This window comes from Theobroma cacao, chromosome 9 (assembly GCF_000208745.1).
Source record: "Theobroma cacao cultivar B97-61/B2 chromosome 9, Criollo_cocoa_genome_V2, whole genome shotgun sequence".
Classification (NCBI taxonomy): domain Eukaryota; kingdom Viridiplantae; phylum Streptophyta; class Magnoliopsida; order Malvales; family Malvaceae; genus Theobroma; species Theobroma cacao.
Genome location: NC_030858.1, coordinates 30,928,161 through 30,941,829, shown reverse-complemented (window position 1 = coordinate 30,941,829; position 13,669 = coordinate 30,928,161). Strand labels below are relative to the sequence as shown.

The window sequence follows — 13,669 nt, the reverse complement described above, 5'->3', positions numbered from 1 at the left end:
ATTTAGGAAAAAAAATCTAATTCTAATGGAAACTATATATATTAAGTTATATGCTCAGATTAAAAATGTTTAACGATATAAAAATTGTAATTTTTAAATAAAAAATAATAAAGATAAAAATAATTATAGTTTAAAATTGACATAAAAAAGCCTTTACATAAAAATGTAAAAATTAACATAAAACCTTATAAAGGTGGAATAACTAAATTTTAAATATTAACGTAAACGTGTGAGAGTTAGTGTAAAATAATAATTAAGTAAAAAAATCTAATATTAATGAAAACCAAATATTTGAATATTTTTTCTCTGGCTAAAAGTGTTTAACGGTATAAAAATTTTTTACTTTTAAATAAAGAAAACTAAGGATAAAGATAACTATAGCTCAAAATTGACATAAAAAAGTTTTGATGTAAAATTATAAGAATTAACGTAAAAACTTATGAAATTGGAATAACTAAATTTTAAATTTTAACGTAAATGTGTGAGACTTAAAGTAAAAAGTCAATTAGTAAAAAATCTAATTTTAGTGCAAAACAAATATTTAAATTTATATTCTCGAACTAAAAGTATTTAATGATATGCAAATTTTAATTTTAAAATAAAGAATAATAAGGATAAAATAATTATAGTTCAAAATTGACGTAGATAAGTCTTAACGTAAAACTATAAGAATTGACATAAAAACTTATAAAAGTGTAATAACTAATTTTAAAATCTTAACGTAAATGTGTGAGAGTTAACGTAATAAGTAAATTAAATAAAAAAAATCTAATTTTAGTGAAAAATAAATAATTAAATTTATATTCTTGGACTAAAAGTATTTAACAATATACAAATTTTAATTTTAAAATAAAGAATAATATGGATAAAAATAATTATAGCTCAAAATTTATATAGAAAAGCCTTGACGTAAAACTGTAAGAATGGATATAAAAACTTATAAAAGTAGAATAACTAAATTTTAAATCTTAACATAAATGTGTGAGAGTTAACATAACAAGTAAATTAAGTAAAAAAAATCAAATTTTAGTGAAAAACAAATATTTAAATTTATATTCTTGAACTAAAACTGTTTAACAATATAAAAATTTTAATTTTTGGATAAAGAATAATAAGGAATAAAATAATTATAGTTCAAAATTGACATAGAAAAGCTTTGATATAAAGCTGTAAGAATTGACGTAATAACTTATAAATGTGAAATAACTAAATTTTAAATCTTAACATAAATGTGTGAGAGTTAATGTAACAAGTGAATTAAGTAAAAAAATCTAATTTTAATGAAAAAAATATTTAATTTTATATTCTCAGACTAAAAATGTTTAACAATATATAAATTTTAATTATTAAATAAAAAACAATAATGATAAAAATAATTATAGTTCAAAATTGACATATAAAAGTCTTGACGTAAAACTATAAGAATTGACATAAAAACTTATAAAGGTTGAATAACTACATTTTAAAGCTTAACGTAAATGTGTGAGAGTTAATGTAACAAGTCAATTAAGTAAAAATATCTAATTTTAATAAAAAACAAATATTTGAATTTATATTCCCCAACTAAATGTGTTTAACGATATACAAATTTTTATTTTTAAATAAAAAATAGTAAAGATAAAGATAATTCTAGTTCAAAACTGATATAGAAAAACCTTGACGTAAAACTGTAAGAATTGATGTAAAAACTTATACAGGTGGAATAAATAAATTTTAAATTTTAAAGTAAATGTGTGAGAGTTAATGTAACACATCAATTAAGTAAAAAAATATAATTTTAATAAAAAATATTTAAATTTATATTATCGGACTAAAAGTATTTAACGATATACAAATTTTAATTTTAAAATAAAAAATAATAAGGATAAAAATAATTATAGTTCAAAAGTGACATTGAAAAGTTTTGACGTAAAACTGTAAGAATTAATATAAAAACTTATAAAGGTGGAATAAGCAAATTTAAAATCTTAACGTAAATATGTGAGAGTTAACGTAACAAGTGATAATAATAATTTTTATTGAATTAATTAATTAAATCTAAATTTAATATAAAAAAGAATAATTTTCTTGTAATTTAAAGTATAAAATAAAATAAAATTAAAAGTTAAATAACTTTGAAAATAAACTAAATAAGTTTAAAAATTATCTACGTTGTTATCTTAAAATAGATAAATTTAAAAGTTGTATATTTTTTTTACCTGTTAACTTGTTATGCAGGTTTTTATTATTTTTTTAAAATTTTATTAATTGACCTTACAGTAAAGTTAGACTTACTGTAACGTTCATCCACTATCTTAGCATTTTGGGTAACAAATCCATGGTTTATGTATTTAAATTTGTCATTATCTACATGCATTGCATGTAAATTTTTTTTAGTTATTTTTTTATATATAATTATAAATATTTTTAAAATATAAAGTTTGAATCCAAATTTTGTAATATTAATCAATAAATTATTTAATATTATTAGAGTTAAATTTTTAATGAAAGCAATTTAATATAATTAAAATTTTTATTTATAAATTGAATATATCTTAGTTATATTTATATAAAAATATTTAAAATAAAAATTTAGAAATATTTTTTTTGAAAACGTAAAAATTTAGAAATATGATTGGACTTTATTGCTAGCAATTGTGTCAATTTCTTAATTTAAATATCAATTCTTATTTAATAATACTATGTACAATTATAAATATTATTTATATAATTGTTAAAAATTATTTAAAAATATAATTAGTATGTAACTCACATCTCTTATTGATGTGAGATCCGTAATATTCTACCTTACCAAAATGTGCAATGCCTCCATTGCACTAGCTCTTTACTTGTAAAGGAGATAGATTCTTACACCAATCTGGGTCTATCTCGACCTTTATATCTCTCATGGGGTTTCACATCAGTGAAGATTCGGGTCTGCTCTAATATTACTTATCGCAAGTCGAAACTTAAGTCTAATTTTGTGTGGACTTAAGTTCTGAAAATAGAGTTTTAATAAGCTTATAAATTATGGAGTTCACGTTATTAACTTAAACGACATGTCTAATAAGTGATAGAAGATCTATGTTAATATATTTAAGATTCATCTCATCTTTGCACTTAGGGAATTAGTTTTCTTTCTCTTAATAATTTCTTTCACAAATTTTTTTTATCAAAAGTAAATTGCATATAAAAATATTATACACGTATCATTTTAATCACATATAAAATCATTTAAATATTGTGTAAACATCCACTTTAGATATATTTTTATATTTGGTATAGAGTTTTTTAGATTATTTTTATCATTAAGACTGTTTGAAAAATTAATCTTTATATAAGAATAATTTTTTTGAATTTTCTCAACTTTTTAACATAACACGCTAAATTATTGATCCTTTTAAGATATGTTTTGAGAAAATATCATTACAAATTTTCATGAAATTTCTATCATTGAGAAATTTTCAAAAACAATCATTTTATTTCGTATTTATTGACTTATTTACTTAACAAATTAATCGATATTATTTGTTTTAATTCAAAATATAATGAAAATAAATAAAATAAAAATTATTGTATTTCACAAATTGAAAATACCTTTTTTTAATTGGATTTGAGTTGAACTTAATAAATAAATAATAATGGTTAAAAATTTATTTTTCATAAATAATGAGAAAGCGAGGGAGTTGAAGGAAGTTAGGGGGAATTCAACCTTGGTATCTTCTTTCTATGCGGCGCTTAACTTGCAGCTTTCTAGGCAAAACTTGTGGAACGATTCGCTTGCTTTTACATGATACTTTGACTGAAAACCAAAGGCTTGCCTTGGTTCGCTTCTACATTCCGGGTTCAGCCTCCAGCCCGAGCTTATCGATATGGAGGCGGAAGAAAGAAATGACCAAAGAGAGCTTGATTGCGGCCAAGGAGCTCAAGCGCCTCCAGTCCAACCCCGTCCGACTGGACCGGTTCATCCGCTCCAACATCTCTCGCTTGCTCAAATCCGATCTCGTGTCTGTTCTCGCCGAGTTCCAAAGACAAGACCAGGTTTTTCTCTCCATGAAGGTACGGTTAAAATATTCTAAGGAAGCATCATAAAATTATGTTATCAATTTTTCTAGGTTTAGTTTGGGGATAATGGATAAAAATGGCTTAAGAGGAAATAATTGTAAGCATGATGATTTTTCCCAGTTTTAGAGACAACTAAGCAAGGAAAGAAATTTAAAATCAAATTCTATTTACCATATTTCTTACTAGTAGTATAAAATAAATTTGGGTTCCTGATTTCATACTGGTTTATTGTTATGAACTCCCGTTCAGCTGGAAAGATAATGGACGTGAATTCAATCTTTACACTGAACCTGAACATATTCTGAACAACGGCTGGGTTTCTTTCAAATTTATGTTGGTTTTTTGACTCGTTTATTTGATGTTTGTTAAAATTTTTTGATTATAATGCTTATATTTACTACTGGACTACTGGTATTTGTAATTTCATAAAAAAAAATTGTGGTTATGGTTGCAGTAAGGCATGCTTCCATCCATATTTTAGCTGCATTATATTGAAAAAGCGGTCATTAGCATGCTTAAATATAGATGCTTGTGAATGATTCTGTTACATCTTATATTTCTAAGATATAGTTTTTCCTTATTTTTTTTGCAGTTATATGATGTGGTGCGAAAAGAAATATGGTACCGGCCAGATATGTTCTTTTACAGGGATATGCTAATGATGCTTGCTAGAAACAGAAAGGTGGATGAATCAAGGCAGGTTTGGGAAGATTTAAAAAGAGAGGAAGTTTTGTTTGATCAGCATACCTTTGGAGACCTTGTTAGAGCATACTTAGATAGTGGACTACCCTCAGAGGCGATGGACATATATGAGGAAATGAGACGATCCCCTGACTCCCCTTTATCTTTGCCTTTTCGAGTAATCCTCAAAGGCCTTCTTCCTTATCCAGAACTGAGAGAGAAGGTCAAAGATGATTTCTTGGAGCTTTTCCCAGACATGATTGTGTACGACCCACCTGAAGACTTGTTTGGAGATGAAAAGTCGAAAAGGGAGAGTGAAAGTGAGTAGAGTTTGCGGTCATTTCACTAGGCTTTGCTTAACAATGGATAATGCTAATACAAGGGGTTTGGGGTCGATGCTGATTGAAGATTAGAGATAATTGTTGACTATTCTCTCTCCACCTTTTGATGTTGTGAAGCTTGCTGAGGGGTCTTAGGCCTTGCACGTGAGGAATTATCTATCCCCCCAAAATTGTGCAACACAACAGTATGCATTTTTGGCTGAATTGCTTTAGAGTCTGAATGTACCATACTGATACAAGTTGCAGCATTTAGTAGTTTACCCGTGTTTGTGTCATGAAACGGGTGTTACAGTCAATACTCAAATTTGCAGCAGGATATCATGTTCCTTTATGTTGTTTTGCTGGTCTAACTGGGGGGTAATCATCTGAAAAATGATATACGCTCTTACTCTGTATGCACACATTTAGGATATAGTAAATGCTGTTAAGCATTTTGCCTTATTCATGATTGTTTTGCATTAAGTTGAATGGTCACATCACTTGCCTCGCCTTTGGTGTTGTTGAGCAACCTTCTTGAGAGATGCTCATCTATGGACTGATGCCATGGCGTTTCTGTGGTTTCCCCTCCATCCCTTTTGCCCTCTCTCATGGCCTTCCTAAAGAAATTGTAGCATGTTTGATTGGGGGAATGGCTTCTTAAGGAGCAAATGTTCCTTTGTTTGGTTCCCACATGTTCCAAGAAATAGCCATTCCTCTAGAATGGCTATTCCCCAAAATAAGTTAAAACTAAGGAATAGTTAATACCAACACTCCTCGTGGTATTAGCTATTCTTTGATTAAGGAATAGTTTTAAAAAAATGATAAAGACAAAAAGGCATGTTTGGTTCGTACAATAATCAAGAATAGAATAAAATAGTTATTCTGTAAGAATAGAATAAAGTAAAAATAGAATAGAATAGAATAATTATTACTTTGTTTTGTATAGTGAATGAAATAGAACAGGAATTGTTATTATGACTTATTGTAATGTTTGATTAGTAAAAATAAGATTGGAATAAGAAAGGAATATGTGATAATAAGATAAAAATAACATTTATTATATTAACATTTATTTTCATAAAAAATAAAATTATCCTTATTATAATTTAAATACATATTTATCCCAAAAGATAATTATCTATCATAATTATATTTTATCTCAAATGTTAAAAATAATTATAATTTACTCACATATTTTTATAAGTAGATAATTATTCTAAAATATAATTTAATTGCATTATATTTTATCCATCATAATCAATTAAATTTTGTGTATAGATGTTTATTTTTAGTCAATTCTTCAGATATTATGAATCATTTTCAAAATATTGTTTAGACAAAATATTAGAGAAGAAATATTTGGGAAAAACATGAAAAAACTAGTAGAAATAGAAAATCATGTTTTTTGATATATTAAATAGAAAATCATATCTTTAAAATTAGAAAGATGGTCTTCTATTTTTTTCTAAAAAAAAAAAAGTAAGTTATGTCTTTTGATATATTAAATAGAAAATCATATTATTTTTTTTAAAAAAAATCATTTATTTGAACCAAGCATGTGGTGCTGAGGAAACATAAATGCCAGTGAGAGAAATAATATGTCTTTCAATTTAGATAAACATTCCATCTCTGGCAACAAAATGACAATTTACAAGTATAACTATTGCATATTAGCATGGAAAGCAATAGATAATGAAAGAGCCTTGTCATACTATAAATATCTTTTATATGAGAATATTATTACATATAATCAAAAGTCAATATATAGTTTACAAAAATACACTGACCTTGAAAGTAATTGATGAATATTCATCCTATTACATTAACTTACAACATGCACAAAATCAATAAAGTAGCTACAATAATATCATCATTATACAACTAGCAACACAAAGGTTAACTCAAAAAGGTTCAGACTTGTTAATGAACCTCATAATTAATATTAACATCAACCACAAATGCCAAAAGGTTACAATATTAGGAACTTACCTTCACAAAGAGTTTCAGAGCAATCTAAGCTCAATGGTCAGCAAGAAATGTCCTCAACCATTCAAGTCTTCAGCCAGGAGTAATATTGAAAAACACAAACATAAGAGTTAGAGATTTAGGAAGTTTAATTGAAGCAAAAACCCTTTCCCTTGCTGTCAATCCATCTACTTGACTTAAAATCCCATCCAACTCTTGAGCCTTTTGTTGGATGTTCACCTCTGCCCTAACACTCTTGCTAAACTCAATTCCAGCCTCTTTTATGTTTTCATCTTATATTGTGGCAGCAGTAATAATTGATTCGGATGTAATGGGATCACTCGTCTTATTTGGCCTTTTCCTCTTCCTTGCTAAAGTAGTTTCACTTCTAGGAGCTGATGTTTGAGGTTGAATATTGGAGAAATCCTCATCGTCGAAACTATTTTCAGCTAGATTTTCACTTTTAATTTCCTCATTTATTGTATCATTACATTCCTGCATTTCATCGAGGATATCTGTTGTAGTTTGTGCATTTTTTCCTATTGCACGATCTCTTACATAAATAAGATTAAGCTTATTGAATAAAGAAAACTCTTTCTTCTAAAAGGAGTAGCCTCCTTGTGACTCTAATAACAAAAAAAAAAAGATGAATATTAGTTATATTATTATTAAGAAACTAACATAAAAATACTTAAATAAGTTCAAACCAAAAACTTCACTGTATGTAAGATTCCCATATAGGATCATCAGCAACAATCATGTTCCTTTGATCATTTCACCCAAATCCACTAGTATGTGTCCCTTGCAGCATATCATATATAGTAGCCCATTCTTTTTTTAAAGTCTTTATTCTATACTCTATATGGGGCTTCACCTTCAAGTTTGCATTTGGTAATTTTATTGTAAGCATATTTTCAAGTTCTATTAAATAACCCCTCTAAACCCAGTGCCAGCATTGTATTTTCCTATATTGTGCAAATCAGTCAAAGCTTAAAAAAGTGCAACATCTTCATGATAATTCCATTTTCGTTTGGTTCCTTTTGAACTTTGAGAAGTTTGAGCTGAAGATGCAGACATTGTTTTCTACCATACACCAAATATTTTATTATAAAAAATTAATTATAATGCTAAAAAAATAAAGGATAAAGTGATATATCCAATAATATATTAAAACTTGTCAAACTTTATTCATTTGATAAAAAGTACAATATAAACAACAATTAACAACAACAATTGACAAAAAATTAAGATACTAATAACAAATTAGCAAAAAAGCACAACTTTGTATTGACAAAGGAAAGAAACACTAAAACGATCCTTCAATTAACGATATGCCTAACAAATGTCAATCATCATTTTGCCTAGATGCTTGCCATTCATTAAACATTTGATTTGCTAATTCCATTATCAAATTACCCCAAATATCAGTAAGATCAATAGTACTTATAAAGTCCTCCTCAACTGCTGTGTCGGTTTCAATATATTCTCCTAAACCCACTTCAATATGATCAAAACTCTTATCCCTCATTATAAAATTATGAAGCAAACAATAAGTTATAATAATTCGATTATGTATTTTAATCGGATAAAATGATGGACTCTTAAAGATACCCCCCTTAATTTTCAATAACCCGAAACACTTTTCTATAACATTGCAAATAGCTGCATGTTTCATATTAAAAAATTATTTAGGATTGCTTGGTTCATGACCTTGACGTCATTCATTTAAATGATATCGTTGACCTCTAAAAGGTGTAAGAAAGCTCTCACAATTTGTATAGCCTATAATCTGCATCAACTAAATAGTAACAACCTATATAAAACAAACTAAATAAGTTATTTATTTATTTATTTAGAATAATCATATAGTATATAATTTGAAATACCTTCTTATTATCATAGGAAAGCTTATCATAAGGCACTTTAAGTTCATTTCTTCTCCTTAATGCATCTCGAAGAACTCTACCATCAGCTACAAACCCTTCCCAACCAAGAAGAACAAAGACAAATTGCATGTCAGGTGTATATACACCTAACATATTTGTTGCAATATCCCCTTTACGAGTGCGATATCTAGGTTTATCTGCACATGGCACTTTAACCCTGATGTATGTCCCATCTAAAGTACTTAAAAAATTCTACAAATCCAATGTAATGAATTACTTATAAGTAAACCTATTAATGTCTTGTATATATAGTTACAAAGGTAATAAGATCAATAATCTACCTTAAACCACTTCCACAAATTGTCTGTTGAGTTTGTTGGAATGGGCTCAGGTTTTCTAAACAAAATGTTCTTGCAATTTCAGCACTGCATTTAAAACATTATAAAAGTGCTGACTAATTATCTCACCTGACCTTTTAAAATTTAAACTAATTACTCGATTCTTAACATGATGAGCAATAATATGTAAGAATATTGTTACTTGCTCATCTACAAGCATGTTCTTTGTTGACTTCAAGCCTTCAATACTTTCTAACATTTCACATAATTTCAAAAATGTTTCTCTATTCATCATAATTTGTGAAATACATGAAATATCATTATCATACACAAGTCGCCTCACATACTCTCGATTTGCAACAAAATCTAATGCATAAGATCTTACTATTGACCTATAAGTACATAAAATCGACATTGCAGACAATGAAGTCAAGAATGAACTTATAGTACGACAAATCTCCATAAAAAATTTAAGCATAGCTAGTAGCCTTTTTCGTCGTTCAGCATATCTTCTCAAACACAAACGAACCATGATTGCAAAAAATAAATATTCTAATCTATTTTATTATGTACAAAAATATTAAAGCTATATGGCATATAAAAAGTAAGAAAATAAAACAAAATAAATAAATAAATATTATTAATTTATGGCCATGTTGTATGTATCTTGGCATCAATACCCTAAAATAATGGATTTAATTTCAACTAACTTGCCCAAAAGCCTTTTACATTCCTTAATTAAAATCTTATTTGAAAACGCTTTACCCTAAATTTTTTCCTTATTCACTTTTTTTTTTTGAACTTTTGTTTGGATAAATAGAAAGTTATGGATAAGGATAATAAGTTTTAAGGTTTTATATATAGAGTTGGACATCTAAACTAGATAAAAAGAATATAGTGACATGGGGATTAAATTATTATAGTGATGCAAGCAATAGGTTTTGTTTTCAATCCAACAACATTGTCTTGTTTTTAAGTCTTTATTTAAAAAGAAATGTTTATCAAAAAGAATGTTGTGGTTTATAATGAATGAGGTTTTTTGTTTATTATTATTAATATATTAATAATAATGGGATTATGATGAAGGAGTTGGTGAGCATCTTATTTAATTGTCAGTACATGTATTATCTTATTTAAAGAAGTTGAATTCGAATTCTCTTATTTTAAAGTTATATTTATCAAAGAAGTGAATTAAAGATTTTGTACATTCTGCTCAATTAAAGAATGACATGAAATGTGTTATGAAAATTGGCATGTGTCATTGTCATTTCAGAGTTGGACCAAACCATTTATTTTTAAAAAATTAATTCAACACAGTTAGGTGTGCTTGTATGGAAATGGTTAATAACAATGTTTTGAATCAATGCTTATCCTCAAATGCAATTAAAATAAACTTTATTTGGAACTTTTAGCTAAAAGATCAATTGAAGATTAAGTTGAAACTCTATTTTTCATGTTAGCTTTCTGTCTTTGAACCTTCACAGCAAAATCAATGTTTATCCTTTGAAAATATAACTAATATTTTAGATCATTGACTGCTCAACAACAATAACCTCAGTCAAAAAATGGACTTGGGTCTGGGTAAGCGACCTCAGGAGCACATTTTAGCCCCATAAGTATATAATTAGAAGGTATAAATAGACTATATAGTATCCTTCACATATTCTTATTTCTCTTTGTAACTAACTAATTATTGTGCCTAAGTTTTTTTTTTTTTAAACTTAATGGATTTCATTCATAAAAAATAGGGATAAGTTCCCTAGATACAAAAAAAGCACATGATTTTAAAATGATATGCCTTGATCAACATATCATTTCAAAATCATCTTGACAACCTACCCGGGAGAAGCCATAAAAAAATAGACCTCTAACATACTTTGCCTAAGTTTGTTAAAGGGAATTCATGTATCTTTTTTTTTTCTTTAATCAAAATTGTTTTTAATTGTGAAAGGTGGTGCGACTGGGTTAGAGAGATAAGCAAAGGAAAGTAAATAATTCATGTATCTAAGTGCCTGTTAATAGAAGCAGAGGAAAGATCTGACTTTGATATATACCACAGCAGTTCTATTGTGTGCTACAAATTGCTCTGAAGTCATAAACATATGTGCTTTTCATTTAGTGCAGTAATTTAAAATTAGCATATCTAGTCTTGAGATGCTTTAAATATATGCTTAAAAAACAGAGGAAAAAATGACAAATAATTGTGCTTACCACTACCCTTCCATATCCTTTATCTAGTACTTAGCACTTGGTTTTTGTTTGACACATTAATTCTTCAATTTCTAGGTTATATTTCCTTCCTTGGAAGAACTATGGTTGGAACAGAATGCTTTTATGAAAAAAATTTGGCTTGGACAACTTCCAGCTGTTCAGTATTTCCCCAGACTAAAAGTCTTGAAGCTCGTATGCTTACCTAAGCAATCAACTATTCTTTCATCTTGCTTCTTCTAGTCTTTTTCCTATATTCCCAAGTTTATTGTGAGTGATGCTTCCTTTAGTGAAATATTCTCATCGAAAGAATTAGATGGTGAGGAAAAGCATGCATGGACACTAAATCAACTACACGAATTAAACCTATCTAAACTTCTTGAGTTGACACATCTTGGGAAGGAAGAGTTTGAACCCAGATCAGTTTTCCAAAACTTGAAAACCCTAAAAATATTGGGATGTTACAAACTAAAGAGTTTAATGCCTTCTTTAGTATCTTTTCAAAATCTTATGACTCTCGAAGTGTCAAAGTGTCACGGACTTAAAAATTTGATAACATCTTCTACTGCTAATAGCATGGAGCAACTTGAAATAATGAGTATAACTGATTGCAAAGTTATAGAAAAAATCATAGCAATTAAAGGTGATGACGGGAAGGATGGCATTGCTTTTCCCAAATCACAGCCACTAAGCATAATCTATAATATTGACAATGAATCAAAGAAATAAAGGAGAACAAACTTGAACCACAAACAAAATATCGAGAAATACACAACTCTGATAAAAGCAAATCACATCATTTTCAAAATAATTCAACACTAGGTCATTTCCACTTTCAACAGAAAACAAGTGCACAATAAGCAAGTACCTGGATTATGAAAGAGAGAAACGTAGCTGGAAAGGTAGATGAGAGAGGCGGTGCTATTGGCGAAACACTAAACCGTGGAAGAAAACCATGCGGCTAAGAGAAAGAAGGAAAGGAGGAAGAGAGAGAAAAAATATTTTACATGGATAAGGTTGTAATTTTCTAAATATAAGAGGAGTAATTTAGTCATAACAATTTTAATAGCTACTCCATGAGACATAGAATAGATAATACTAGGGGGAGGATCGGGGTTTAGTTGAAGAGAAGTTTTTACCCATTTTAAAGAATATGTATTACTCAAGAATTGCTATTACTTGTTGCACTACTAACCAAACAAAGTTATAACTAACAGCTAGGAATAGAGGTAGAATAGGATAGCTATTTCGCATACCAAACGTGCAGAAAATATCTTTTAAAAGTTTGAAAAGTTACATATTATATATTTTAAAAAATATTTTAAATTTAAAAATTAATTAAAATCATTAATATTTTAATCAGAATAACATTTAAATTATAAATAAAATATTAATATTTTAAAAAATAATGATTAAAATATAAAATATTAATAATTAAATGACCAATTATTAATATTTTAAATAAAGTATAAATTATTAATATTTTAAAAAATATAAAATAAAAACAAATGATCATATATATATATATATATATAAAATAAAGAGTATTTTTATCTTTTTATACTTAAACCTAATCTTAGAGTTAAAATTTATTTCCATAAGTTTTGTCTTGAACATTACTTGTTTTCGGTAGACAAAAAAGGGTGGATAAAAAGTTGTTTCTTTCGCTATCTCAAATTTGATATGAGAAGGATATAGAAAATTATAATATCCTTTCCGTTTTCCGTGTAGGCTTGGCTTGGTTTGGAAGCGTAAGATTCATAAGATGGAGGATGGAAGGCGGGCAAAAATTCTAATCCAACGGTTAAGCTTACTCTGGAAAGCCCAGACCAAAACTAGAAGTATACGTATAATCGATAACGGACTGCGCAGCGTATGGCACAACCCGGGTTGACGTGAAATTGGTCGTATTTCGTCACAGCTCGTGACTACAAAACTGATTGTGCCAATTATTAGTTATTTAAGTTGGATAGTTCTTTGTATGAAACATGGGTGACTAGTGATTAAATTCACCTCAACAATCCAATTAAACTTTGATTCTTGTGTTTTTTAAACGGAATTAATCTTTGATTCTCAAATGCAAAACAAATTTGTCAAAAAAAAAAAAAAGCAAAACAAGTAAGTCAAACACATGCCAAGTGGATTCATGCACAACGCAACAATCCGTTGTAGGGATAAATAACACAAAAATAAAGATTTACAGATCATTAGTTTATTAATTATTGAT

At 27.7% G+C, this 13,669-nt stretch overlaps 1 protein-coding gene across 1 annotated transcript; it reads left to right on the top strand.

The window, feature by feature from the left end:
• Positions 3,664-5,507, top strand: LOC18589976 (pentatricopeptide repeat-containing protein At1g62350). Its single transcript, XM_007015202.2, has 2 exons — positions 3,664-4,038; positions 4,637-5,507. The coding sequence occupies exons 1-2, from the start codon at positions 3,709-3,711 to the stop codon at positions 5,051-5,053; spliced, it is 747 nt and encodes a 248-aa protein (XP_007015264.2). The 5' UTR covers positions 3,664-3,708; the 3' UTR covers positions 5,054-5,507.

Coding starts and splice junctions, on each gene's coding strand:
- LOC18589976 (XM_007015202.2), top strand. CDS start 3,709: ATGCGGCGCTTAACTTGCAGCTTTCTAGGCAAAACTTGTGGAACGATT. Junction 4,039..4,636: donor AGGTTTTTCTCTCCATGAAG/GTACGGTTAAAA, acceptor TTTTTTTTGCAG/TTATATGATGTGGTGCGAAA.